We start from the raw sequence: 26,006 nt of genomic DNA, 5'->3' as shown, positions 1-26,006 counted from the left end.
CGTATAAGGAGTACAGAGGGGAACTTTAAGACCTCCACTTTTTTCCTTCACTCTTTTTTATTTCCTTACTGTGCCGGCCACGAAGAGTATCCCTTTGGTGGATCTGTCTTGTTTTATCCTCCTATATCCTTTACCATATTCAATAATTCTTAGCGATTGGGTGAGAGCTAGCCATCCTGGCTACTCGGCGGGAATTATTCCCGTCTGAATTATTGTCACCGCTTTAATCATCGGACATATTGGTTCTTAGTCAGGTTCCCTTGTTGCCTTACGTATTACTAGTATAATAATTTTCCCAAATCTCCCAGAAGTTAAATTTTTTGGAGGGTTTTCCTTTCCTATCTAGTTTATTTGTCGTAATTATAGAATTTAGCCAATCCTCATATAGAGGTGGTACTGGTTTAACCCAATTCAGGCATATTTCTCTTCTTGCGAGAAGTATCAATACAAATAGCATATTTTCTTGTTTTTTGGTCAACCATTCATCACTTACATTAAACTTGGTACATATCCCAAAAATAATTAGTGTTGTACTTACTTTTAGGTGATTTCCCAATATCCTACATATCATATTACCTAGTTCCTGCCAGAAAAGTTCTAATCGCGGGCAGCCTTGGAACATATGTAGGTCATCCGCTTTTTCAAGCCCGCATTTAGGGCAGGACTTTATGCTTGCTCCCTGGAATTTTGACAGTCTTTTGAATGAATGAATGAAAGGCGTCTTGTCATGCGCGAACTTAGCCCAATGGGTGTCCAGTATGCCCTATGCCGTGTAAATAATTGATTTCTCTTTAAACGTGCCGGTTTGATGATAGACCAGCATTTTTCACATGATTTCTGCCATTAATTTTGAAGTTCCGGCTCTATAATATCTTTACTCCATACTGATTCCGATATTGAAACATTTTCCTCTCCTGCATCAATTAGAGCCCAGAACCATTTTGAGATTTCTTTCTTTATTGGGGAGATTTTAATCATCTCTTTCTCTATTTCTGTATTTCCTGTTCTTTTCTCCGTCAGAGAGCCTACCCAACTTGTAAGTTGATAGTATTTGAATTTTGACAGAGTTCCGTTAGTGATTTCTGTAAGATGCTCCCAGGGTTCTAATGAGTTCTCTGTCATCAGTTGGCCCCATTTGTCAATTCCTGCCATTCTTAGTGGAGATGCTAGGGTATCTTTTAAGTATTCAGGAGTGCCTGGTGAATCCCAGATGGGGGCCAAATAGCTGTAATAAGGGATATTTAAGGTACTTCTCATTTGATACCAGAGTTTCGCTGCGTTTTTTAGTACCTTTAATTTGATCTTTTTAAAGAATTTGGGGTGTCCGAATTTAAACAGGAAATGATCGGTTAGGAACATCCCTTTACTCTCCACAATAAAAAATTAGGCCATAAGTCCAGAATAGACTATTTTTTGATCAGTAAAAATATAAACAATAACATCAAAGACCTTGACCATTTACCAGAACATCTCTCCGACCACTTGGCAGTACAACTAACCCTACAATCAGCAATTTTAAAACCTCAACTGAGATGGACAGTAAATCGCACTCTATTACTGGACCCAATAATAAGGGAAGAATTGAGCATAACCTCAGCCAATTTCTTTGAAGATAATAGAATAGGCACCTCAGATCAAATATCTTGGGACACATACAAAGCAGTCATTAGAGGTAAACTCATAAGCCTGGGTGCTTACAGATCAAAACTTGTCAAAGAGATCAGAGATAAGGAAGAATCTATAAGCCAACTGGATGTGTTGATTAGCGCAGAACATAATTCAGAAAAAATAAATACATTAGAGATGGAGAGAAAAGAATTAAAAGAAAAATTGGCAGACTATCTAGAAGACAGAGTGAAAATGAAGTGGGAGGCCAGTAAACTAGCAAATCATGAGTACGGTGAGGGCTGTGGGAAACTATTGGCCTGGAAAACTAAAATGGATCAAACCAGAAATAAAATATCCAGTATACAACAGAGCAACAACCTAGGCGTAACCTCTGATGAATCAGTAATCAAACAGGAATTTGAAAATTTCTTCTCCAAACTGTATGAGGAAGATTCCTCCCCCTCTTTGGATCAAATAGGAAAATACCTTGATTCCCTAATCCTACCGAAGCTGTCGCAAACAGAAAGCGAAGAGCTAAATACAGAAATAACAACGGAAGAAGTAAAAACGGCCCTGAAAGCTCTGAAAAAAGAAAAAGCAGCTGGACCAGACGCCCTCCCAAATGAACTTTACTTAGCTTTGAGGTAAATTGTAGCCCCCCCATTAACGAGGTTATTAAACAAAATATACAGGGAAAAGGGTAAAACCCCAGACTCCTGGAATGACGCCATAATCAGCATTATTCTAAAACCAGGAAAAAACCCTACAGTTTGTGAGTCATATATGTTATGTTATATATTTCTTGTAGCGCGCACTGCTAGTCAAGACTGTCCTGGCGCGAAAAGGGATTCAGTGTCAGAAAGTAACAAAAGGATAACATAACAGGAGAGAAGATGTGCATTTACATAAATTGCTTGAATAAGTGAGTCTTAAGGTGTTTTTTAAAATAAGTGAGGTTAGTCGTGTGTCTCAAATGGTCAGGGAGGCTATTCCATAGCTGTGCGGCTATGACCGTCATGGATTTTCCTCCCAGACGAGCTCTCTTAAATCTCGGAGTGACCAAATGTCTGAGAGAGGCCGATCTCAATTGTCGCGGGGAATGATAGAAGGCAAACCTGGCACTGAGGTATGGTGGGCAAGGACCATGTAAGGCCTTAAAGGCCAGTGTTAGGACCTTGAAGCGCACTCTGAGAGCAACTGGAAGCCAATGAAGATCCGCCAGTTGTCTTCGTACACTATGGCATTTGGGGATGTTGAAAAGGAGCCTCACTGTCGCGTTCTGGACTACCTGCAATCTGCGGAGCAGGAAATCAGGAGCGCCCACGTAAAGTGCATTAGCGTAATCCAGGCGCGACAGGATGAGTGCTCTAGCCACTGTTTCCTTCGCTTCCTGGGGGAGAAGAGGAAAGAACTTCCGGAGGGTGATCAGGGTCCCATAACAGGTTCCCGCCAGTCTCGAGATCTGGTCTCGGAAGCACAGGTCAGCACCAAACCAAATCCCAAGGTTCTTAGCAACTCCACAGTTTCCAGGTGGGCAGGGCAGTCCAATGGGCCAGATGGAATCCCTGAATCCCACCGGGAATTGGCCATACAGGAGGATCTCCGACTTGTCCTCGTTACACTCGAGCTCCGCCTTGGCTAGCCAAGCAAATACTGAGGACAAGCAGGATTGGACTTTCAACGTGTCAAGGTTGTTCTTGTCCCAAGTGAAGAGAAGCTGGGTGTCATCGGCATAGGCCATTATTTTGGCACCCAGACTCTCTGCAAGATATACCAGGGGGGTCAGATATACATTGAAGAGCAGGGGGCTTAGAGTCGACCCTTGGGGGACCCCAGTGTCCACCCCGCTAATCGATGACTGGTAGGGAGGGAGCCAGATTTGTTGAGAGCGGTCCGTGAGGAAGGATTTAACCCACGTGAGAGCGGCACCAGTAATGCCAATATCCTCTAGTCTAGAGATTAGCTGGGCATGTGGGACCGTGTCGAACGCGGCAGAGAGGTCCAATAAAATTAGGGCCGCTCTGCCGCCTCCGTCCAAACAATCCCTAATGGCCTCGGTGACCTCCACCAGCGCGGTCTCAGTGCTGAAGGTGGAGCGAAAACCTGACTGGGCTGAGTGTAATGCCCCCGTAGACTCCACAAACCTCTCGAGCTGACGGAATGCCACTTTCTCACATACTTTGGCTATTGCTGGAAGCAGGGAGATGGGTCTGTAGTTAGATGCATCCAGGGGGTCTGCGGAGGGTTTTTTTAAAAGTGGAAGAAGTTTGGCTTGCTTCCACTGAGATGGTACGTTACTTGTAGTAAGGGATTTGTTAACCAGATCAGTAACAATCGGTGCAATGACTTCCGCCACTCCGCTCAACACTCTGGCCGGACAGGGGTCCGCCGGAGAGCCTGATTTAAGCGCCTTTAGAATGGCCAGTACATCCTTCACCTCAACCTCTGCGAAAGCGCACATTACTTCTTTCGTTTTTGTGATGATGGTATGAGTGGGGGGGAGGTGGGAGGTAATCTGTTCATAAGTAGCTTGGGCAGGTGGGAGTTGGGCGGGGCTACTAGTCTTAAGGCTGGCCTGAATTTTCTTTATTTTGTCAGAAAAATGAGTGGACAATTTTTCACACCATTCCACCGAAGGGGGGGCTACTTGGATTTCTGCCACCGGTGAAGTGAAGCTCTTGACAATGGCAAATATTTCTTTGCTATTATTTTTCGCCTTAAGGATCTTATCTGCATAGTAGTTTCCCTTGGCTATTTTAATAGCAGCGTGATAGTCTTTTTGCCCAGCTCGTAGTTTTGATTTAGCCAAGGGGCAGTACTCCCTTCTCCACAATCTTTCCAACATTTTACAGTGTATTTTTTGATTTTTAAGCTGTTCAGTATACCATGGGGATGCCGGAATGGCTCGTGGGCGGATCTTTGCTTTGGTATGCGATATCTGACTTGCGGAGGAACGGATCCATGCCGAGAAATTCTCGACCGCTTCTTCGAGGTTTCCCGAATTCTCTGGCAGACTATGGGATAGAACGGTTGCCAGGGCAGGAATACTGATCCTAGGGGGGAAGGGGGTCTGTTGTTTATCTGCTGTGGCATGGGTCCTATCCATAGTCCAGGAAAAGTGTACCATGAAATGGTCCGACCATGTAACTGGGAGGGGAGTTTTGAAGATGACATCAAAATTGGAATATACCAAGTCGAGGCAGTGGCCTCCGCTGTGAGTGATATTCGGCTCTTGCATTTTTAACTGTGCTAAAGTACCTAGTTCCACAAGGTCACTGACCCCAGGGGCTGTGGGGACATCCATATGTATGTTCAGGTCCCCCAGGAGCAAGAACCTAGGGAATCTCAGTGCTCTCTGGACCACTAATTCCTCCAATGTTGGAATAAAGGAGCCCAAAGTGCCCGGTGGTCGGTAAACAAGGAGCCCGCCCAGGGTGAAATTAGGCGAGAGGGCAATTGAAAATTCCAATACTTCCCCGTCCTTGATGGCCCCAGTGCTTTCCTTAGTTAGAGACCATTTGTCTCTATATATAACTGCCAGACCTCCACCCCTACCAGAGCTGCGATCTGCCCTCGAGATTTTAAAGCCCCTGGGGACGGCTAACTCAATAGTAGGGGCACAGTGAATGTGCAGCCAGGTCTCGGTCACAAACAAGAGGTCAAGCGAGTTGTCAAGTATCATCTCGCGGACCTCTTCTGTGTGTTTAACTAGGGACCGGGCGTTAATGAGAGCCGCTCGAATTAAGGTATCTCCCTCTTTTTCCCCCAGATTGGATGGGGAGGGGAGGACCGGTTTAAAATGAAACTGGCATCCCGGGCAGGACTTATGCTTATTGTCAGGGTATTGGCGCTCCCATACCTTGCCTGCTTCGCAGGTGATGTTGTTAAGGGATATAAGGGCCTCCCTACTATACCTTATGTAAGGAGTCGCCTGCTGGGGCATAAACCGAGAGGTCTCTCTGGCCCTGCGCGCTGCCGGGCGCAGACGGGCTTACCTTAGGCGCACCTTCGGCGCGCCATCGTCGCGTCCGCTGCGCCCGTCCGCTGCGCTCCCGGAGGCACATCTGCTTTTATGCCCAGCCTCCCCAAGAAGCGCTAGACCGCTAACTCCGGTCAGGCTTCGATGGAAACTCAGCCCAAGATGGCGCCTCGCCCTCCACACAAACAGCACTGTCAGCTGCGGTGGAACGGGGCGAGGGAGGCCTTAGGAAGGGTGCAAATATACAAAATATGCAGCGGAAAGTGGGCGCTATAAAATCAGTGCTCCAACAAAGTAAGTGACAATTTTAAATGTGAATTTTAAAATGCGGTATTCACAGACATCACAATCATGCCTGCGTGCATACAGAGGTCTGACACGTTTTAAAAATGACAATTGCGACAATTTAAAAATGACAATTGCGAGCTAGTGGGTCGAAGATCCGCTCGTTCTCACACTGAATCTCTCAAGTGAGCCTCAGGCACTGCCACTGACCTGAAAGCTCACAGAGAGCACAGCCTTGCGTGTCTTTTTATGCCCAGCCTCCCCAAGAAGCGCTAGACCGCTAACTCCGGTCAGGCTTCGATGGAAACTCAGCCCAAGATGGCGCCTCGCCCTCCACACAAACAGCACTGTCAGCTGCGGTGGAACGGGGCGAGGGAGGCCTTAGGAAGGGTGCAAATATACAAAATATGCAGCGGAAAGTGGGCGCTATAAAATCAGTGCTCCAACAAAGTAAGTGACAATTTTAAATGTGAATTTTAAAATGCGGTATTCACAGACATCACAATCATGCCTGCGTGCATACAGAGGTCTGACACGTTTTAAAAATGACAATTGCGACAATTTAAAAATGACAATTGCGAGCTAGTGGGTCGAAGATCCGCTCGTTCTCACACTGAATCTCTCAAGTGAGCCTCAGGCCCATATCCCTGCTAAATTGTGACTATAAAATCTTCTCACAAATAATAGCAGGGAGACTGGCCCTGGTAATGTCAAAGCTGATACACCCGGATCAAAAAGGTTTTATAAAAGGGAGGCAAATATCAGAAATCACCCATGAACTCTTTGCTGCAGTAGATGTAGCAACTAGTGAAAAAATCCCCCTAACGATAGTAACCTTTGACGCTGCCAAAGCTTTTGACCGGGTCAATTGGTCTTTTCTAAACGGAGTCATTAACAAATATAACCTTGGTCAAAATTTTAGTCATCTGATAACCGAGATCTATAGAAATCGAAGAGCGAAGATCCTAATAATGGGAATCTTACAAACAACATAGCAATACAAAGGGGAACGAGGCAAGGGTGCCCTCTGTCTCCCCTGCTATTTAACATGAAGATGATGAATGTTACAACAATATACTGCAAGGGGTCTACCTTGTATTGCCACCAGCATCCCTTATGTACATATCTGGCCTCTACTGTGCACCACTTATTGTGCCATAATTTTCAGGCACTCCAGTAACTGCGTCTCAACCAGTGCCTCTTCTTTTCCTGTTCTGTTTATGCATCCTCCAGCCATGCAACCTCCTCCTGTGACATTGATGGCAATACTATTAAACAGCAGGAATGAATCCCAACAGGAGACTCCGTCTCCAGAGTCGGATGCTTATATTGCTGATTAATGATAGTTTGATTGATCCCTTTTCAAGGGATTTCCTCCAGGGGTGATATGGTGAAAATACACACTGATTGAACACTTTTCACTGAAGTTCACCCTTCCTATTTGCTACACCAGGAAGGCATGTATTGTTGTGAATTCCAAAGGTGCATTGCACAAATTTGCCAAGTCCATTCCACTGCTTGTCCATCTGTGAGAGGGCCTTAATTGCATAATACATTTTAGTTATGGGACAAAGATTCATTTCTGGTTTGCCTCATTAACAGCTAAAACCTGGCCCTGGGATTTCTGCTACAGTGCAAAGGAGATTTGATTCCTATATTCAGGATTATCAGAACATGAAAGCCAGAAGTTGGAGAGAATGGGGAAAAAGATCACTGCCCATAACGCACATTAGGTGTGTTATGCTATGGCCATTTTAGTCAGATTCAGTAGGCAACTCTGCTATGGCTCACCTTCTCGAAAGAACTAGCAGAAAACTGGCAAGCACACATCAATGCTATTTCGAAGGGTGATTCCAATTACTGTGCTGCAACATCTCTTGATACCATTGGCTTTAACAGATGTCCAGTGGAGTGGGTGATACATAGATATGGCTCGCTGCAAAGTACGTCCATTGCTCTGAAGTGCAGCCATATTGTCCAATCATGTCCTTATAAGGCCAAAATTAGTTTAGAAAGTGTGTGTGTATGAGGCCTTACAGATGAATAAAACTGACACTGCCAGATCAGTATGCCCCCTCAGCAAGAAGTAAATGTTTTTTAACCCTACCTACAACAGGGTTTCTACACCCAGGGCAAGTCCTACACTCATAACAGAAGGCAACAGCATCAGCCAAATGCTAGGGCCTGGTGTATGATAGGGGAGCCTCTTCCTCTTTAAGCCAAGATCAAATAAGACAAATCACACTCCCTAGCCCATTGTCTCCCCTGGTGGCCCCATACCGGAGGGGCAGGATCCAGACTCATATCACAGCCTGACAGCATATCATATCACACCACTAGACATAGTCTAGTGTGGGCGTTCTGTCGAAGTTCCTCAAAAGCCCCATCATATCCCTCATGGTGTACATGACTTGAACCTCAAAGCACTCCAGAACTGGCTCCAATAGACTGGTATGGATAAGTTGTCCAAAGCTCAGAAAAACAATGGTTTCAATTATTTGGTCAAGAAAGCATCTGGGCGCTGGCCATCTATGCTGGACCATGAGACCCTCTCCAAGTACGTCAAGATGAAAGGCTTCAAAATGATTTCTCTACACAGCATATTGCTATTAATTGATTCTGAGCACTTCACCACTTCCATTCATCTGGAAAATGATTATTTCCATATGTCTGTGCACCCTTCCCACCGGCAGTGCTTTCAGATTGTGGTAGATGCCTAACACTAACAATTCAAGGCACTTTCCTTTGGCCACAAATCATGGCCATATGTTTTCACTGAGTGAAAAGCTCCAGTGGCAGCCATTTTCATTTGAGGAAGTGCAAGTATCTTCAAGTACATGCTTGACTGGCAGTTATCCATCCGCTCTTGTGCTGAAGTCTCGCTAAAGGATCCCTTTTCTGCATGAATTTCACATGTGGGGGTGACCTGCATTTAGCTTCTGGACCGCCTGTGTCCCTTCTTTCTCCCAGCATAATCAATCAACCAGGGGATTTAAAGCTCGCTACTCACCCGGGAGGGTCTCAAGGCACGGGGGGAAGAATGTGTTTCTGGTAGTCAAAACATGAGCTATGCAGTTAAAGGCACAGCCTTTTGATTAGAGGGGATTCAGACTTCTATTTCTGATGGCCTAGATAAAGTCCAGGAACGACAGTACAATTCGGAGCCTAAAAGGCCCGCTTGGTGTTGTCCTCCTACAGTCTTGTTCCATAAAGCCATCTTCGATTGGTCACTCTAGGAAGATCTAGACTGTCACTAGATGCTATCTATAGGTATCTGGGACCACCATGTGTAGGTCACAAAACATCCAGGGTAATTTTCTATATTGTAAAGAGAGGGAGCACAAAGCGGCCACCTCTATTACAAGAAGCTTTGACACAACATTACCCTGACAGAGGAGCATCTAGAAAATAGTTGTTTATATTTCCTCAGCTCAAGAGACTTTTACCTGGCATAAATGTGAGCTGGAATTAAGGCAACCTCAACTGGTGTTCCAGAAGTGGAGAACTACTGCACCCCTACTTAGCCTGTCTGTGACATGCACCTCAGAATGAGGAAATGCAAGTCCTTTGGAAGCAGGTAGTGGTACCTAGAAATGCAGAGGGAAGTTCTTCTGATTCCTCAGTTGAGGACATTTGCACCCACCTTTACACTTACCTGTGCACTCAAATGGAAACTTTTTTATCACCTGGACTAGATCAAAAGACACCAACAACATGTGCATGCAGCCATATGAAATACAACGCTATCTCTTAGTATCTCGAAGTATCAAGGTGGATTTTTGTCGTCCGTTCTGGGCTCATCCAGCGCGGCGCGTTTGAGGAGATTTACTAAATTCTTCACAAGGAAGGAAGGAAACGTTCCGAGTATCTGAAGGAGCTTGACAATCCGCCTAGGATATCAATCAGGCTTTCTACTATTGATAATTCTGACACGTTCAGGGGATTTTAACTTTAGTCCGACTAGTGCAGTCAGCCGGCAGCCGCCGGTCTACTAGCGTTGTAAGGGGTGCTACTCTCTGGCGCATGTGTTTTGTGAGAACGGACGACAAAAATCCACCTTGATACTTCAAGGCCAGCTCACACTATTGAAGGAACTTTGTTCTTCACGCCTCCGCCGGTTCTTTACGCAAGGACACCAGACATCAAAACCTCTGTATCACCCCACGCTTCAGCTCTAAACCTGCTCAGTTTCCTTTGATACTACAGAAGGCCCTGAGGAGAATCCCTTACAAACCAGCGGGATTCGAAACGCGTAGGCCCCTAGCCACAACGTGTCTGCCAGAGCGACAAGAGTTGATTTGTTTTCCCTTGGTCGCTAGTACAATACTGTGTTTTATTATTTAGAAGTTTGTTTGTCAACTTGTATAGGATTGTACAATACACAACGATCTGTTCTGTTACCTGTTTTCGAAAAAAGATCTTCGCAGACAGTGGCCTATTGTTTGATTTTGTAGTATATACTGGTGTACAGATTTTTAATCGCGCTGTATATTCCCCTTGTCCCTGAATGGTGTGATTGTGTTTTGAATGGATGTGATATGTATGAAACTCGGTATGATTGATGGTTTCCAAATCACGATCTTAGCTTTCTGTGTCCTTTTGTAAATACGTCTCTGTGTAAATGAAAATATTGAACATTTTCTGCTTGGTTTAAATTTTGTTTAAAATAAAAAACTATTAAATAGTGCACCCCGTTCTTATTTTTTGAGTTCAGGTTTGGACATTGGTTGTTTAAATAGTATTCACATCAGCACTGGCAATTCTTTTTGTTCTTTTGATATTTTGGCTCAGCCTTGCTGATTAGAGCCCCCCCGTAGTTGTTTTCCACAAATAGAAGGTAGACTTTAACCTCAAGCCCCCAGTGGGAGTTCCTTGTAGTCTTCTGAGAAACCATAAAGACCTTTCAAACCCATTCATTATGACTCAATGCAGATGCTGTCATGGAAGACTTGTGTCTTACTGGCTATTTCCTTGAAAAGGCAGATTGGGGCAATTCAAGCATTTTCCATTAGTAAACTCTTCATGCACTCATATAAATACGAAGCTACTCTCAGTAGAAATCACACCTTCTAGCATTTGGTGGCAGAGAGATCTTTTTACTCCCTAGATGTACAGTGTTGTGTAAAATTCTGTGTAGATAGAAACTAATGCTTTATGCAAACTGACAAACTGCTCATTACTTTTGGCATTTCTAACAAGGGACAGCCATTTTAAAAACAAAAAGTAACTCCCTGGTTGACAGCATGCATTTCCCTCGGTCACTCCATTGCAGGTCGGCTGCTGTATGGAAGAGTAGGTGACCACTCCACCCGAGGCATTGGGATTACTATGGCCCTATTTGCAGATCTCCAATCAGCAGAAATATGCAGGGCAGCAACTTGCTGCTGGCCACATATATTTACAAATCACTACACTCTTAACATCCAGTCAACAGCTTAAGTTGTTATGGGAAAGATCATGCTAATGAGACCCATACAAACCTTTCACTTTCTGTATCTCGTGATAATGTGTTTGTAGTTGTAATTCAAGCATGTGAATCTATGAAAGAGCCATTAGAAAATAAAGAAGATACTCGTCTGTAGATGAGTCCACCAGCTTAGCTTTCTGTCATAGATTCACGTGGATCCCCTACTTCTACCCACTTTCTCTGAGGCACCCTTGTGTTTACACGTGCTGCTTAGAAAATTTGAATGGCAGAAGTCTCTGTTGAAAATAGAGTTATATAGCAATGGGGCGACCCAAAAGCCACTGGGCCTGGGTAAATAAATACTGGTGCAATGAGGTAATGTTCCAATGGAGAGCAATTGAAACCGATAAATCAGTACAGGAATTAATCAATAGTATCTAATCAGAGTCAGACACCACCATACAGTCTTTCCAACAATGGATGTGTTTTAATTGCATCATAGTATTTGAATAAATCAATTTATAAAGTACAAAACAAATCCTAAATGGATATGTTTTTTGAAAAACAGGTGCACAGAGAGGTGAGGTGATAGGTGTATGGGAAGGATTGTGAAAAAGGACAGTAGTGTGTACATAAATACATCAGTAAAATAATTGCAAACTATCCCGACAGTTTTACTGTCAAATCATTGAATGTCAAGTCATAACACAATTACAGATAAACTTTCTCCTCCGTATATGTCTGTCAAAAAGATATATAGAAGTGTTGACGTTTCGACCCCTAAACGGAACAGTCAATTTCACGCATTTTGGGCGGGGTCTTCATCAGGACCAAGGGGAGTGGGCACCAGTAGAAACAGCTAAATTGCTTCAGGCTGTAAATGAGAAAAGCTGGGCTTGTAGGCTCTCACTCTTCTTAAAGATGATCGAAGTACTCAAAATGGAAGGCCCAGGTTGATGAGTAACCTGTGGCTTCTTGCTGCTGGCAAGATTGGTGAACAGCTGGGACATTACCTCATTGTACATCTGTTGAAAATAGAGCTTACATTTTTTGTTCACCTCATTCACAAGAGTTGCCGTCATATAATGATGTGGAGAGAGGGCACGTAAGTTTGTTTGCTAAAACAATGTTAAATGTATGAATGGGCAGTTTACTCAGTGACTAATGAAGGTTCCTAGCTTGATGATGGGGAATAATGTAAGCATGTGAATCTATGAAAAATGCCAAAGTTGCAGGTAAGTAACTTGTTTCTTCACCTTTATTTTCCTGTCTATTCTACAGCTCCTTACTTCGGTGTTTGACAGCAGCATGAAGACATTTGGCGTAATAGACAGTGATCCTTTTGACTGGGAGAAGAGTGGAACGGATGGCTCTCTAACAACAACAACAACATCTACTACCCCTCAGCTGCATACCCGTTTGACCCCTGCTGCCATTGGGTACGTGATTTGCTTTTAATTGAGTACCAGCATGTGATACAATATACTGCCAAATAATTTCTTTAGACGTTTCGGGAAACTAGGAAAAAGGTTTTGTGCTCTGAAAGGGCCCATTTACTGAATGAGAAAGCGTATTTTTGCGATTGGTTTGTGATGGGCTAAGGAGGACTAGTACATGAACTGCTCCACCTCTTTTCTGGCGTTTAGGAGCCAGTGTTTTAGATGTGCTGTCCGATTATTATGAATTGGCATTACAGAGGAAAAGTGTTTGTTTTGCAAAAGATTCTCTTTTAAAATGTATAGATAAGCTGAAGTAGTAAATGTTTGGGAATGTTTTTCTCTAACAATACTAAAACAAACAATAAATGTGATGAGGATTTTTCTGGTTTATATGGTGAGGGAATTAGAAAGAAGACAACCCCCAGTATCCAATTGACATTCCTTTCTGTTAGTACAGTGTTGGCATGTATTGTTATATGTTCAATTGATCAATTTGCAGATAACAATGAAAGTGGTGTGCCCTCCAAAATTTTTAAGCTGCATAATTAAAGAACAAGTTTGCACTAGTCACGTAGTTAAAAAGGGTTTAACTTCTTACAAATTGATACCCCGACAATCCCATTCCCCACCAAACCAGATTTTTCTGAAACAGATGAGATCCGATGCAATCTAATGCCAATGGGTGGCTGGCACTAATATACTAGCAATCAAAACTACTCTAGCAAGTCTATAAGCTCACCATTCATTGGGCCAACACTTAAGTTTTAAATTTCTCTTAAAAAGCACAGTAGATTACTACTCATTGGAAAATTTCAAATGTTAAAGATACAAAAAACCTTTGCAAAGTATATCAAATAATGCATTTTTTGGATTCTTCGCAAGACATAATTGTCTAGGAAGATATGTGTGGAGAATAAGGTACCAAAAAATTGATGTTTAGTTTCATCGTAGTGGCACCTGCCAGGGGTAAGATCTAAATCTTGGGGACATGGAGGTCTAGCAATAGCCCTCAGTAAAATATGTTTGCTGCATGTGTATCTGTAGATCACATGCTGAACGCACTCTACCATCTTGAGATAGACCTGTAACGTTATAATTTGTTTTTGTTCAAAGAAGGAGTTTCGGTTTCAAGGTGAACCCAATCCAAGAAAACTCGTCAGCACTGATTTTTTTTATTTTTTTTTATTATTTTGTAAAACAGCATATGACAATCTAGCTTCCATAATTAACATCGATACATTGCATCGGATTATTGCTCGTATTACCTCCATCCTCCTCATAGGGAGACCTATCATTCCCAGTAACTGATACACCAGCCTAATTTACCCCATGTACACATCCTATTGTTCTTATTCGTGCATCATCCGGGGCTTATTGTCGATCATGTAAGTCCAACACCCAACATTATGATCTGTTTGAAACCAACCCGGTCAAACACCCTCTCCTTGCCACCTGTGTGTCCAATGTCTAGTCTCTTGAATCTACAGCATTGTCCGTTCCATTCGCACTTTCTATCAGAACAAGTGGGGGACAATACCTTCCGTTCTTGTATCATCTTGCGAGACCCTTGTTGTGCCCCCCTGGATTAGGCTGTAGCTATCATCACAGCATTATTATCGATCAAGTTGATCCCCCTTGGGCTTCTCCGACAGAACTCGCCTCCGAGTCGGCGTAAGGCAAGTGCTATAGTCTCCCATGACCTCGCTGCCTCCAACGCCTTCTCATTATTACCCCATATAGCCTGTTGTAATCTGACTGTACTCTCACTCTTAGCCCATTTTAGTTGACTTCCACCTCTATCCTGGGCCCTCGTCTTGTCTTCCATTGTGCCGTGATCTCTCTTTTTGATCTCTCTTTTAGCCAGTATGAGGCCTAGATCCAGAAACATACTTGTGGTTCTTGTTTGGGAGTATGCGGAAACCAGTGCAATAAATAGGGGCCCATGTCAGCCTCTGTGGCGCTCCGTAACTCCACAGTATGTTCCTAACTACCCACAGCTCCACATCATGTGGTGTAACTCTGCACCCCCTAAATTACAGCGTGGGCATTGGGCAGTATCTGTGTGAAAATATTGATTGATCTTAGCTGGGGTTAAATAAGCCATATGTAATATAAAGAAGTGTATTAATTGGAGCCTAGCTTTTCTTGTACTCTTCCAAGCTCTCCGAACCAGTTGTGCCCATGTCTTTACCGGTATTTCCTTCCTAAGATCCGCTTCCCACTTTCGTTGTAGTTCTTCCAATGGTTGCAGGCCGTCTGTGATCAGCCGCCTGTAGATACACGTTACAGCCTTAAACGTCCCCGCAGCCATTACTATGTATTCACATACCATAGTGGTCCGCGGTTCAGACAGCCCTTCCCTCCAATGACGCTGTATCGCCGTGACCAGAGCTGTATGCAACAAGTAGTTCCCTCGCGGAAGATTGTCTGTCTCGCAGCGTCTGAAATGGTAGTAATACCCCGTCCTCATACAAATCTCCCATCACTTGGATACCCATCCACTCCCAATCTGCCAGTGCCGACCAGTCCACCCATGCGGGAGAGCGGTGCACATGCCCAAAGAAATCTCCAGGGCATACGCGTGATTTATCCCGGCTCTACGCTGGCTCCGGTTCCAACATTGTCCCGACGTCCTTTCCTCAGCGGTGAGTAAGGCTAGACGCAAGGGTTGCTAAAGTATTATAAAAGACAACACGTGGCACGGGAACCACCTTCCTTCTGGGTCATCCGGGCCCCTAAACTCTCGAGCCACCGCCTGAGTGAGCCACTGCAATTGGGCGGCCAAGTAATAATGTTCGAAATCTGGTACCGCCAGACCCCCATTCGCTCTGTCGCATCATTGTAGTCAAGGCTACCCGCCTCCTACCGGCGCCTCATAAGAAACCACTAACCATGGAACAAAGCTGCTGAAAGATTGCCCCTGGTAACCAAATCAGCAGCGTCCTAAAATAATATATGTTATGTTACGTGGGGTTTTATAAAGCGCTCAGCTACTCAGGTAGTGTGTCCCGGCGCTATCAGACCCAGCAGGCACAGAGCAAGAGGATTAGATCAAATTATTGTACAAACAGCCATGTTTTAAGATATAGCAGACGGGGGTGCGCCACCATCTTTAGGAGGGCCACCTTGCCGGCTACTGAGAGTGGTAGAGCACTCCAAAAAGCCAGGCTACCTCTCAGGCCTCGTAAAGCCCTGCTTACATTTCCCTCCAGCAAATCAGCAGGTGCGTGATAGATATTAGTCCTGAGATAGGGCAAGCAATCGGGTTCCCACCGAATTCCCGCCACCTGTACTGCGGCTGCCGTCGATGGAATCACCGCGAAAAGACAGGTCTTCCCCCAATTCACCCCCAACCCTGACATCTCACCAAACACCCAGAGCAGATTTGTCGCCCCTCCGGGGCCTCATCTGCATTGGCCAGGAAAATAAAGAGATCATCGGCATATAAAGATATATGCTGCATGTCTCTGCGCCACGCTAGCCTCTGATAGTGTCGCCCCAGCCTGTCGTGCACGGCCAACGGCTCAATAGCCAGTGCAAACAGCAGTGGATACAGTGGGCATCCCTGTTGTGTTCCCCGTCCCACTGAGCACGGGGGGGGGAGGGGGGGGACCACCACCCCGGTCTGCACCCGTGCTGTCGCTGCTCTATAAAGCAACCCCGTCCATCCTACAAACACCTCCCCAAGGCCAAACACATGCATAACTTGAAACAGGTATGGCCACTCCAGGCTATCAAACGCCTTCTCTATGTCTACAGAGAGTACCGCAGCATTGGGAGTATCCCCATGATCCTCATCCAGTATGCGGAGGAGGAGGCGTATATTAGTGGCTGTATTCCGGGACGGGATAAAACCCGCTTGGTCCTGGTGAATGAACTGCGCCATATAGGGGAGAAGCCAAGTTGCCAGGGTTTTGCTTAAAATTTTGTAATCAGATGTCAGCATAGACAACCGGCGGTAGGCCGAACTCTTCTGCACTGATGAGACCGAAAGTAGGCACATTACACAGAGATGCAGTACCAGAAGTCTACTGATCCCAGTCTGGCGCAGTGTCCGAGGTTCGTTAAGCGCATTGATGAAGCAGGAGAGCCTTCCGGTAGCCCCAGCGGATCATTTAGAGCAGAGGCCCATTTCTATAGTTCTAAAACACTCCTACTTGGTATATACAGAATGTCCAGGCACCCAAATAAAACCTGCACCCAACGCTAAATCCATGCTTTAGGTTTCAGGGATCGATGCTGATGACTCGCCACAAAAATCCAAGTCTCAAAAAGACACATCACCTACTTTCACAAAGCATATGTCCTTCAGCGATCAACTTAGAACGTAGTCTCTACTCCACAGAAAGGAACACATCACGCCTTCTCCAAAGAACCTCCTAAGAAAACATCTCAACAGTCTGCGCTGCTGCTTGAGATTGGTCGATGCTGAAAGGCACCCTTAATGCAATATGACACTCAAGGTCAAGGATAGAATTCTCATAACCGAGAAGAAGCAGATCACGCATTGGTGCCGAAATCAGTTTCCTAGAAGTCCAGCCCACAAGGCTGCACCAGGAAGATACTAAAGAGCCACAGGGTAGACCAAAAAACTATATGTTCATCGCCCATGTGGCTGGAGACGCACATGCTCTGCATACTCCTGCCATCTAGTGCTAAGCTTGGATGTTTGCAACTTCTTTTTCTTCTAAAAAACCAAATCACTTGACTTGTTGTGACTTCACTCTTGGTCCACAATGCCCCCACACACTGGTCCCACATCTGATTGTATTCTTCCGCCCTAGGGCTCTGTCGTTACTTCAGTTGCCAAGTGATAACACACCATTTATTTCAACCCATTCCCAGCAGTTTACCTTTCAACAGCATTAAAAGCAAAACTACAGTGAAAATCTAGCTGTCCGTGGCACCAGAACTTTGGCTCTGATGGTTGCCAACCATTACTCTTTGATGCATCCGGGCCTCGTGGAGCATAGAAAGAAGAAACCAGGCCCTCTAGCATCCTGGTATTCTGGCAAAGGAGAGCCTAGAAGCAGCCTTTTCCTAGGTTTCTAACATTAAATTGTAGTTTGAGTTCCTTAAACAAGCAGTCTGGCACACAGGTCTGAAGACCAAGTCAATGCCACACTACTCTACAGAACCTCAAGGTCTGTCTCGAGCTCCAAAATGCACATTGATGTAGACAGAGCCCCACACCAGCAGGGATTGAGCATCAATCTAGAAACAACACAAATCTTTGGGGGTTGCGCTCCTCCAGCTGGGGTGCCGCAAACTCAAGAGATTTGGTCGATGCTTGCAAACTCCTCATCTGAATCCCACCATGCTTCCATGCTGTCTCTCCATCGAGGCAACGAAAACCTGCACACTACAAAAAAATCATCACTACATCAGCCCCAAGGTCCTGAAAAGACGCACTCAGAGGCAAAATCTACATAAAATGCAACTTAGCAACCAGCACCTTCTCTAAGCTCCTTCGAAGCTGAAGTCTAAAACCACAGAGGGGTCTATCTTTGAAAAACTCTCGGAGGTCCTGGATGGAAAGCAGAAAAAGCTCTTCATCTACCTGGACAACAGCAAACTACTTGCAAAACCTTCAACTCAAGGACTCAACTGGTTCCAGAAAAAAATGCTGGTTGGCTTTCGAGGAGAAACCACAATTTGACCCTTCCACACTAACCATAACCCAAAATGGTGGTCAGGGATTCAGCCACCTGCCCTACACCATTCACACCACAGCCACCTATACCGCTTTCACCATCACCACTACTACCCAAACACTCTTCTCCACCTGAGCCACAGGACACTGACTCGGAGACAGGAAGTCCTTGCAATCCACAGAAAATCTCTGACAAGCAATTTAGGCCCTGGAAAGTAGAGGTTCCCTTGGAGGACTATGTGGCAGACTCTACCACACCATTCCCACCAGATGATATTACTATCCTGCAATAATACAAAGGGCTGCACAACATCGTCAGGTGAAACTAAACATAGTGCAGGACTAAGATAACTTCCTGGTTGAAACCCTATCGAAGACTGAGCATGTGCTGCATTAACTCTCCATGCTGACTGGAATGCCACTGATAACTTTAAGGAGCCAGGAAAGGCTAGGTTGGTCACTTCCTGAGTGAAAGAACTATATAACCATGCCCATGAAGCTGTGGCTTTTATTTGTGGACAGATTTTCCCGGTCACCTTTGTTGTTCACACCACCTATAAAAGTGATTCAGCACTGACCACAGAAGGTGCCCCTGTGCCTGAAAAGGAGCCTGAGCAATTTAACTCCACTAGAAGCTGATAGTGATTGGCACAGCCATGCATTGGTGCATCATTTTGAACTCTCCAGGTATGACAGGTGCTACTGAGAGGAGGTTTGAGGAGCTTGTGAAGCACCTTCCAATGGCCATTTGTAAAAGTCAACAAGAGTTGGATGCCGAGGGGAAAACCACAAGCAATTCCAACATTAAATACGTACTCGACACAGAGGATAAGGCCACAAGGTGTATTAATACCTGCATCCTCCTCCACAGGTATACCCGCCTTAGAGTGTCAGGGTTCAGGCTTGAGATGCAACAGCACCTCTTGAATGTCCCTTTTGAAGGGGGAGATCTGTTTGGCTTCCTAGTCACCCAGATGCTTGAAGAAAATCAGTAAGTACACTGACCGCAACAAAAGAATGGGTGCCCTACATTCACAAATTTTCTTTCTGCGGTCAGTAAAGCAGCGAAGGGGTAAAACCAAGGTGCCCTGGTCAAAGCAGACCTTTGAAGACCCCAGCAACTTAGGGGGGACAATAGGGAAAATCAGTGTGGAAACGGCGGAGGTGGCTCCCCAAGGGGCGCGTCTCAATTGAAGATCAAAGACTCGCACACCCCCCCCCCCCCCCCTCCTCCAACCACGTTGTACCAGCCGGGGTCCGCCTGAGGCACTAACTAGCTCAGTGGGAAAACACAGAAAATGGGGGTCTCTGCTTTATGTGTAAATGGTACTACCTTGAATTCCACACACCCCATCTCAACATCACAATCCACCAGTATCTGTACTTCAACGCAATGTAGGGTGTACTCCCAGTACTTTTTGATCCCCAGAAGAATGACTGGCTGTGGAAGAGGTTTATTCTCTCTGAACACTTTCACATGGTCACTCTACAAGACATCTTCCCGCTGCTACACTAAGGGGACTTCATATCAGTGCTGGATCTGAAAGATGTGCACCCAACACATAGCCAATATCTTTGTTTCATGGTAAGTGGACAGCACTAACAGCTCACAGTCTTACCCATCGGAGCTACTACAGCTCCACAAGTGTTTACAAAGTGCCTAGCTTCAGTTGCAGCACACCTGAACAGATATGCCATACATGTTTTCTCATATTTAGATGACTGATCAAGATAAGCAGCAAACAACGTTGCAGAGCATACACTCAAATAGCAGTGTCTCTATTTCACAGCCTAGCATTCACCATCTATGCAAAACAAAATCCCACATTTTTAGCCGCAGCGGGTTCGACCCTTCTTCAGCTCAGTCTTAATGCTGCTGCCTTTTTCTAGACACACCGTCCCATTACATTGCACCATACCCCAGGTTACACGAACACCCTCAACAAGAATGCCTCTCAAGGCAGCGGATACATGCGGAAGAGCACTGGCATGATCTAGTGCTGGTAATGACCAGGGCTCAGCACTCTCTGCTTTGGTGAAACAGACACAACCTGTTGCTGGACAGATGACCATCACCACTGACCCGTCTCACCTGGGGTGGTAAGCTCACCTCCATGAGATGACTGTCCAAGTCACTTGGATCCTTCAACACCAGGGATGCCGCAAAAACTACCTGAAGCTTCAAGCTATCTGGCTAGCCCTGAAGGTATTCCTCACACTTCTGAAGGGGAAAACAGTACTAATAACGACAGACAAAATGACAGCCATGTCTGCATCCTAAATCAGGGCATCAGCCACTCCCCTCTAGCTCTCTGCGATAGCTCAGCAGATTTGACACTGGGCAACCCGCAACATTAAACATTTGGCAGAGCATTGGTGGGAGTGGCGAACAACTTTGCGTACCTGCTCAACAGGACACATCAAGAAGCCCACAAGTGGCAATTCCACCCACAAGTCCTTCACAATTTCTTCCAACAGTGGGGGACTCCAAAAATAGACCTGTTTGCCCCTGATGAAAACACAAAATACATAAACTTCACCTCCAGGTACTCGCACCCACAGTCAATTGATTTTACAGTCTGGATGAACTGGTCTGGGATCATTGGCTACACTTTTTTGCCTCTGCCCTTCATTCCCTATGTGGTGAGGAGGATAAGGTAGGTGTTCATGGCCCTCAGCCCAGTGACACCAACCTGGGCGAGCCATCCCTTATATTCAGTGCTCCTAGGATTGTCAGTCAGTCCTCACGCAAAGCTGCTGCTCAGGCCAGATCTTCTCACTCAGGATCAAAGTCAGCTCAGACACCCAGGTCCCAAACAATTGAACCTTGCAATCTGGCATCTGAGTTCCTAAAAGTTGGTTACTTCAGTCTGCTATAGGAATGCATTGTTTTCCTGGGGAAAACCCCATGAGTCATATGACGACTACATTAACGTTCGACACAGGTGCAAGGGGTTTCTTTGGAGGTATTACCAACTACGAAGGCTTTAATGACTGGTATCTTAAACAGCAAAGAGAGTTGCCTGTTTTGAAGATATACTGCAAATGCAGTTAAGTATAAGCATATAGAGATGTATGCATGGACCGCCTTGTTTAAATGTAGAAAGAAAGGAACATACTCCTGAATAGTGACTAAGGGAATCAAACTGCTTGTACATGCAGTAGTACACGAACCTTTTCCACTTAGCAGCATCACAGTCAGCTCAGACACCCAGGTCCCAAACAATTGAACCTTGCAATCTGGCATCTGAGTTCCTAGAAGTTGGTTACTTCAGTCTGCTAAAGGAATGCATTCCTATAGCAGACTGAAGAAACCAACTTCTAGGAATCATCACTGATTGCGGTAACAGATCATATCAGATACTCTCTTGATAACATCCAGGATTTGTTACTAGACTTATCTGCAGCTTTCGATACAGTGTCACGCCATACACTGCTTCAAAGATTGGAGGAGATAAGAATCTGTGGGCAAGCTCTACAATGGTTCACTAGCTTTCTAGCACACCGCACGCAGGTCATTAACCTAGGACCTTTCGATCCTGTATAATTGAACTCACCAAGGGAGTGCCTCAGGACTCCTGTTTTATCCTTACCTTGTTTAACATATATGTGGCCCCCCTTACCAAGATTATCAGAGAATTTGGTTTCACCCCCATTTCTTATGCAGACGATACCCAACTTGTCATATCTTTTAATAATAGCACTCTGTCCACTAGATTTCGTTTCTCGGATGGCATGAAAGCAATCTCCTCTTGGATGACGGAAAACTTTCTCCAGCTGAAGGCTGGAAAGACAAAGATTATTCTCTTTGGCAATGCTAATAGACTTTGGTCTGCAGAGTGGTGGCCTGCTGACTTGGGCAAAGCCCCTATCCCTAAGAGAGTAAAATAAATCTGGGTGTGCGTCTGGATCCGGCCCTTTCCATGAAGGATCAGGTATGTGCTACCGCTGGCACCTGCTTTCATGTGATGCGTCTCTTGCATACAGTATTCCCCCTCCTTCCATCGTCTGTGCGCAAAACCCTGGCACTGGCCATCAGTCGCCTGGACTATCAATCAATCAATCAATCTATTTGTAGAGCGCGCTATTTACCCGTGAGGGTCTCAAGGCGCTGAGGGGGAGGGGAGGGGGGTGGAAGCTTTGCTACTGTTCGAAGAGCCAGGTCTTGAGGAGTCTTCTGAAGGCGAGTAGGTCTTCGGTCTGCCGTAGGTGGGTAGGGAGGGTGTTCCAGGCTTGATGGCGAGGTAGGAGAAGGATCTGCCACCTGAGGTTGTTCGTTGGATGCGGGGGACGGCGGTGAGGGCGGGGCTGACGGAGCGGAGCTGGCGGCGAGGGTGTGCAAGCTGAGTCTGCTGTTCAGGTAGGCTGGTCCGGCGTTGTGGAGTGCTTTGTGTGCCTGGGTGAGAAGTTTGAAGGTGATCCTCTTGTCGACGGGGAGCCAGTGTAGGTTTCTGAGGTGGGGGTGATGTGGCTGCGGTGGGGGACGTTGTTGATCAGTCGGGCGGAGGCATTTTGGATGCGCTGTAGTCGTCATAGGTGTTTGGCTGGGATTCCGGCGTAGAGTGCGTTGCCATAGTCCAGCCTGCTGCTGACGAGGGCCTCTGTCACCGTTCTTCTTGTTTCTGTTGGGATCCACTTGTAGATCCTGCGGAGCATGCGGAGGGTGTTGTAGCAGGAGGAGGAGACGGCGTTGACCTGTTTAGACATGGAGAGGGAGGAGTCGAGGATGAATCCAAGATTGCGTGCATGGTCGGTGGGTATCGGTACTGTCCCCAGAGTGGTTGGCCAGCAGGACTCGTCCCAGGCTGAGGGGTTGGGTCTGAGGATGAGGACCTCCTTCTTGTCAGAGTTTAGTTTCAGACAGCTGCTCCTCATCCAGTCGGCGATGGCCTTCATTCCGTCATGGATGTTGGTTCTGGCGGTGCGTTGGTCCTTGGTGAGGGAGAAGATGAGCTGAGTGTCGTCAGCGTACGAGATGATGTTAAGGTTGTGGTGGCGGGCCACTAGTGCAAGGGGGGCCATGTAGATGTTGAACAGCGTCTGGCTGAGGGAGGACCCCTGGGGGACGCCACAGATGATGTCGGTGGCTTCGGATCGGAAAGGTGGGAGGCGGACGCTCTGGGATCTGTCGGAGAGGAAGGATGTGGTCCAGTCGAGGGCCTTCTCTTGGATACCGGCTTCTTGGAGGCGTGTTCTATTGTAATGCTCTTTTGGTTGCAGCTAATGTATCATTACTGAATAAACTTCAGGTGGTACAGAACACAGCTACCCAGCTAGTCAGCTACCCAGCTAGTCCAGAATATGCCACAATATGCAACAACTTCACTGGCTCCCCATTCGCCACACAATTAAGTTTAAAATTTGCTGCATAGTATGCAAAGCCTTAAAGGGCAAAGGATCCTATTATTTAACTGATAAGTGGATCCCCACCAGCCAGGTAGGTCCTTACATTCTGGTGAAAAATCTTCCTCCTATTACACCCTGCTTTAGGAAATTCCATACAGGATGTAAAGCCTTCTTTTATCTGGCCCCTGCTGTTATGGAATCACCTACCCCCTAAACTTCAGAGGTGTGCAGTTCTCTCTCTCTTTAGGAAACTCTTTAAACCCAAACATTTTGGCAACTAAATCCTGTGCTGGCATGTTCCTTGACTTGGCCTAGGAAACCATCTTCAAAGAACTGGCAGCCCTGCAAACACTGGTGTTCTCAGCAGTGGAAAATACCTCTAATATGCCGATAGTGGTCACCCTGATGGGAGCTGCTGTCACATCCTTTAACACTCCACTATCAAAGATGGAGAAACTGCTTGCAAGAGTAGCGAATACACTGACAACCACGACCTATTGGCAGCAATACTACTGGTATATGCAGATAGAGATTATGAATTTAGATGCCATAAATAGACATGATAATTTTATGTTCATAGGGATTCCAGAGTCCTTAGAAAAATAATACATTATGGCCTTTATACTCCGCTTTGTAACTGAGTTCACAAATCTGAACTTTAGCCTACCATTGGAATTTCAGATAGGCCACACAATCCGATCTGAGAAGGACACTGGTGTGCTTGAGATGTGTTCTTCCTCATCTTCTCTAACTGGACGTTTAAGAGCTTGGTGGGCATCTCTTACATTCTATATTCCAGAGGTGTTAGCATGGAGAGAAACTCTGTGGTTCATTTTATGGACACATACTTAACTAGTTTTAGAAGGAATAGATCTGACGTCACAAGCTCACAAGATTTCACTGTGTGTTTGTCACTTCATAGCAGCAGGCCACCACACTGGGGTAAGGGCAGTGTCCCCTGGTTCTACCCATATTACCCTAACCTCCTCTCATATTTCCTTAAATCACACCTCATAGCCCCCCAAATGTCTAAACAGCTCCCATAGTTTCACTGCAACATTAGCCAAGTTGAGTGATCGGGCACCTTGGTGGGGACCTTCCCGAAAGGGGGAGCCAAGGTTTTGCTTTTTACAAAACCCCATACCAGGCATACCACTACTATTTCTTTGGGGGGGGGGTGCTCCATCAGGGCTGCACAGCCCTACTAACTATACTTGGATAAACTCAGCAGCCCCTGCTTCCCCACCAGGCATATCTCAAGGGACTTAGTGCTTATCTTACTCAATGTCAATGGGCTTACCCAATACATAAAATAAAAACAAAATACCATAGTTACTTCATAGTACCAGGCCAGACATCGCACTGATTTATGAGACAAACCTCCCAAACTAACTGAAATGGAGTTGCTTAGAGGGGGCTAGTTTGGTGTTAATATCATGCGTGTTAAAGTTACCAACAAGGAGCATTGAGTAGCGCATCCATCCAAGGTCTACATTAAAGAAGGTGGTCACTGGGACGCTTCCGGGCAGCCATGCGCTATATAAATCCCGCTTTCATTTCATTTAATTCATTTCACTATTTTGATCCGAAAAGGAGTCTATTCTTTACTTATCGCTCTGGGGAAGGGCCAGAGTAGTGGAAATTAACATAGCAACCTGTCTTAATTATGTCTTTGTGATGTTGCCCCTCAAAATCCCTAGGAAAATGCTAACAGAATTATCCACAATGGTGAAGCTGTTAGTATGAGTAGAGAAGAGGCCCAGATTAAAGAAATTACAAACTTCACGCCTCCATGGAATGTCGAGGGCATAGACTTCTGTACTTTGAGACATACGGGTTATACTTCCAAATAGGGCAAGCCTGTTACAACATGCATGATACCCTAGAAAAAACCATGTTTTGTAAAGTTAGAAAACCCATTGTCGGGCAGCATAGGAGGGATCAGAACCTTGTAGACAAATGATAAGAGACGGCTAGTCTGCAGCCACTTACTATTGAATGCTATGTTTTGTGCTTGGAAGGGAGCACACCGTATGGGACACACTGATTTCATGAAAGAGTGACAGTTAGTTTCGAATTGAGATTAAGGAGCCGTTCTTGCCTGATGTACTTGGGAGAGGGTTAGTATCAATAGACAAGCTTTCCAATACAGGAAAATCATTTGAGGAAGTACAGTGCCACTTTTTCCTATACCCACTGAAAATACTGGGCCTTAGCTTTTTTATAACTCTAAATATGAAATATAAGTGTTTTTAACAGCAGTCTCTTTTTCCTAGCTTGATGGTAGGT

General features: G+C 45.5%; 1 protein-coding gene across 2 annotated transcripts in view; it reads left to right on the top strand.

Moving 5' to 3' along the window:
- The window catches only part of TTBK2 (tau tubulin kinase 2), a 646,589-nt gene that overhangs the window by 405,643 nt on the left and 214,940 nt on the right, over positions 1 to 26,006 (top strand). For both annotated transcript variants that reach the window (XM_086937102.1, XM_086937100.1), the window contains exon 11: positions 12,561 to 12,718. In XM_086937102.1, coding sequence (XP_086793228.1) covers positions 12,561 to 12,718 — 158 coding nt within the window. The remainder of the gene's footprint in view (positions 1 to 12,560; positions 12,719 to 26,006) is intronic.

The sequence above is a fragment of the Lissotriton vulgaris genome, chromosome 9 (assembly GCF_964263255.1).
Source record: "Lissotriton vulgaris chromosome 9, aLisVul1.2, whole genome shotgun sequence".
Lineage (NCBI taxonomy): Eukaryota > Metazoa > Chordata > Amphibia > Caudata > Salamandridae > Lissotriton > Lissotriton vulgaris.
Note: the sequence above shows the minus strand (reverse complement) of the source record. Positions and strands in the feature narration are given on the sequence as shown.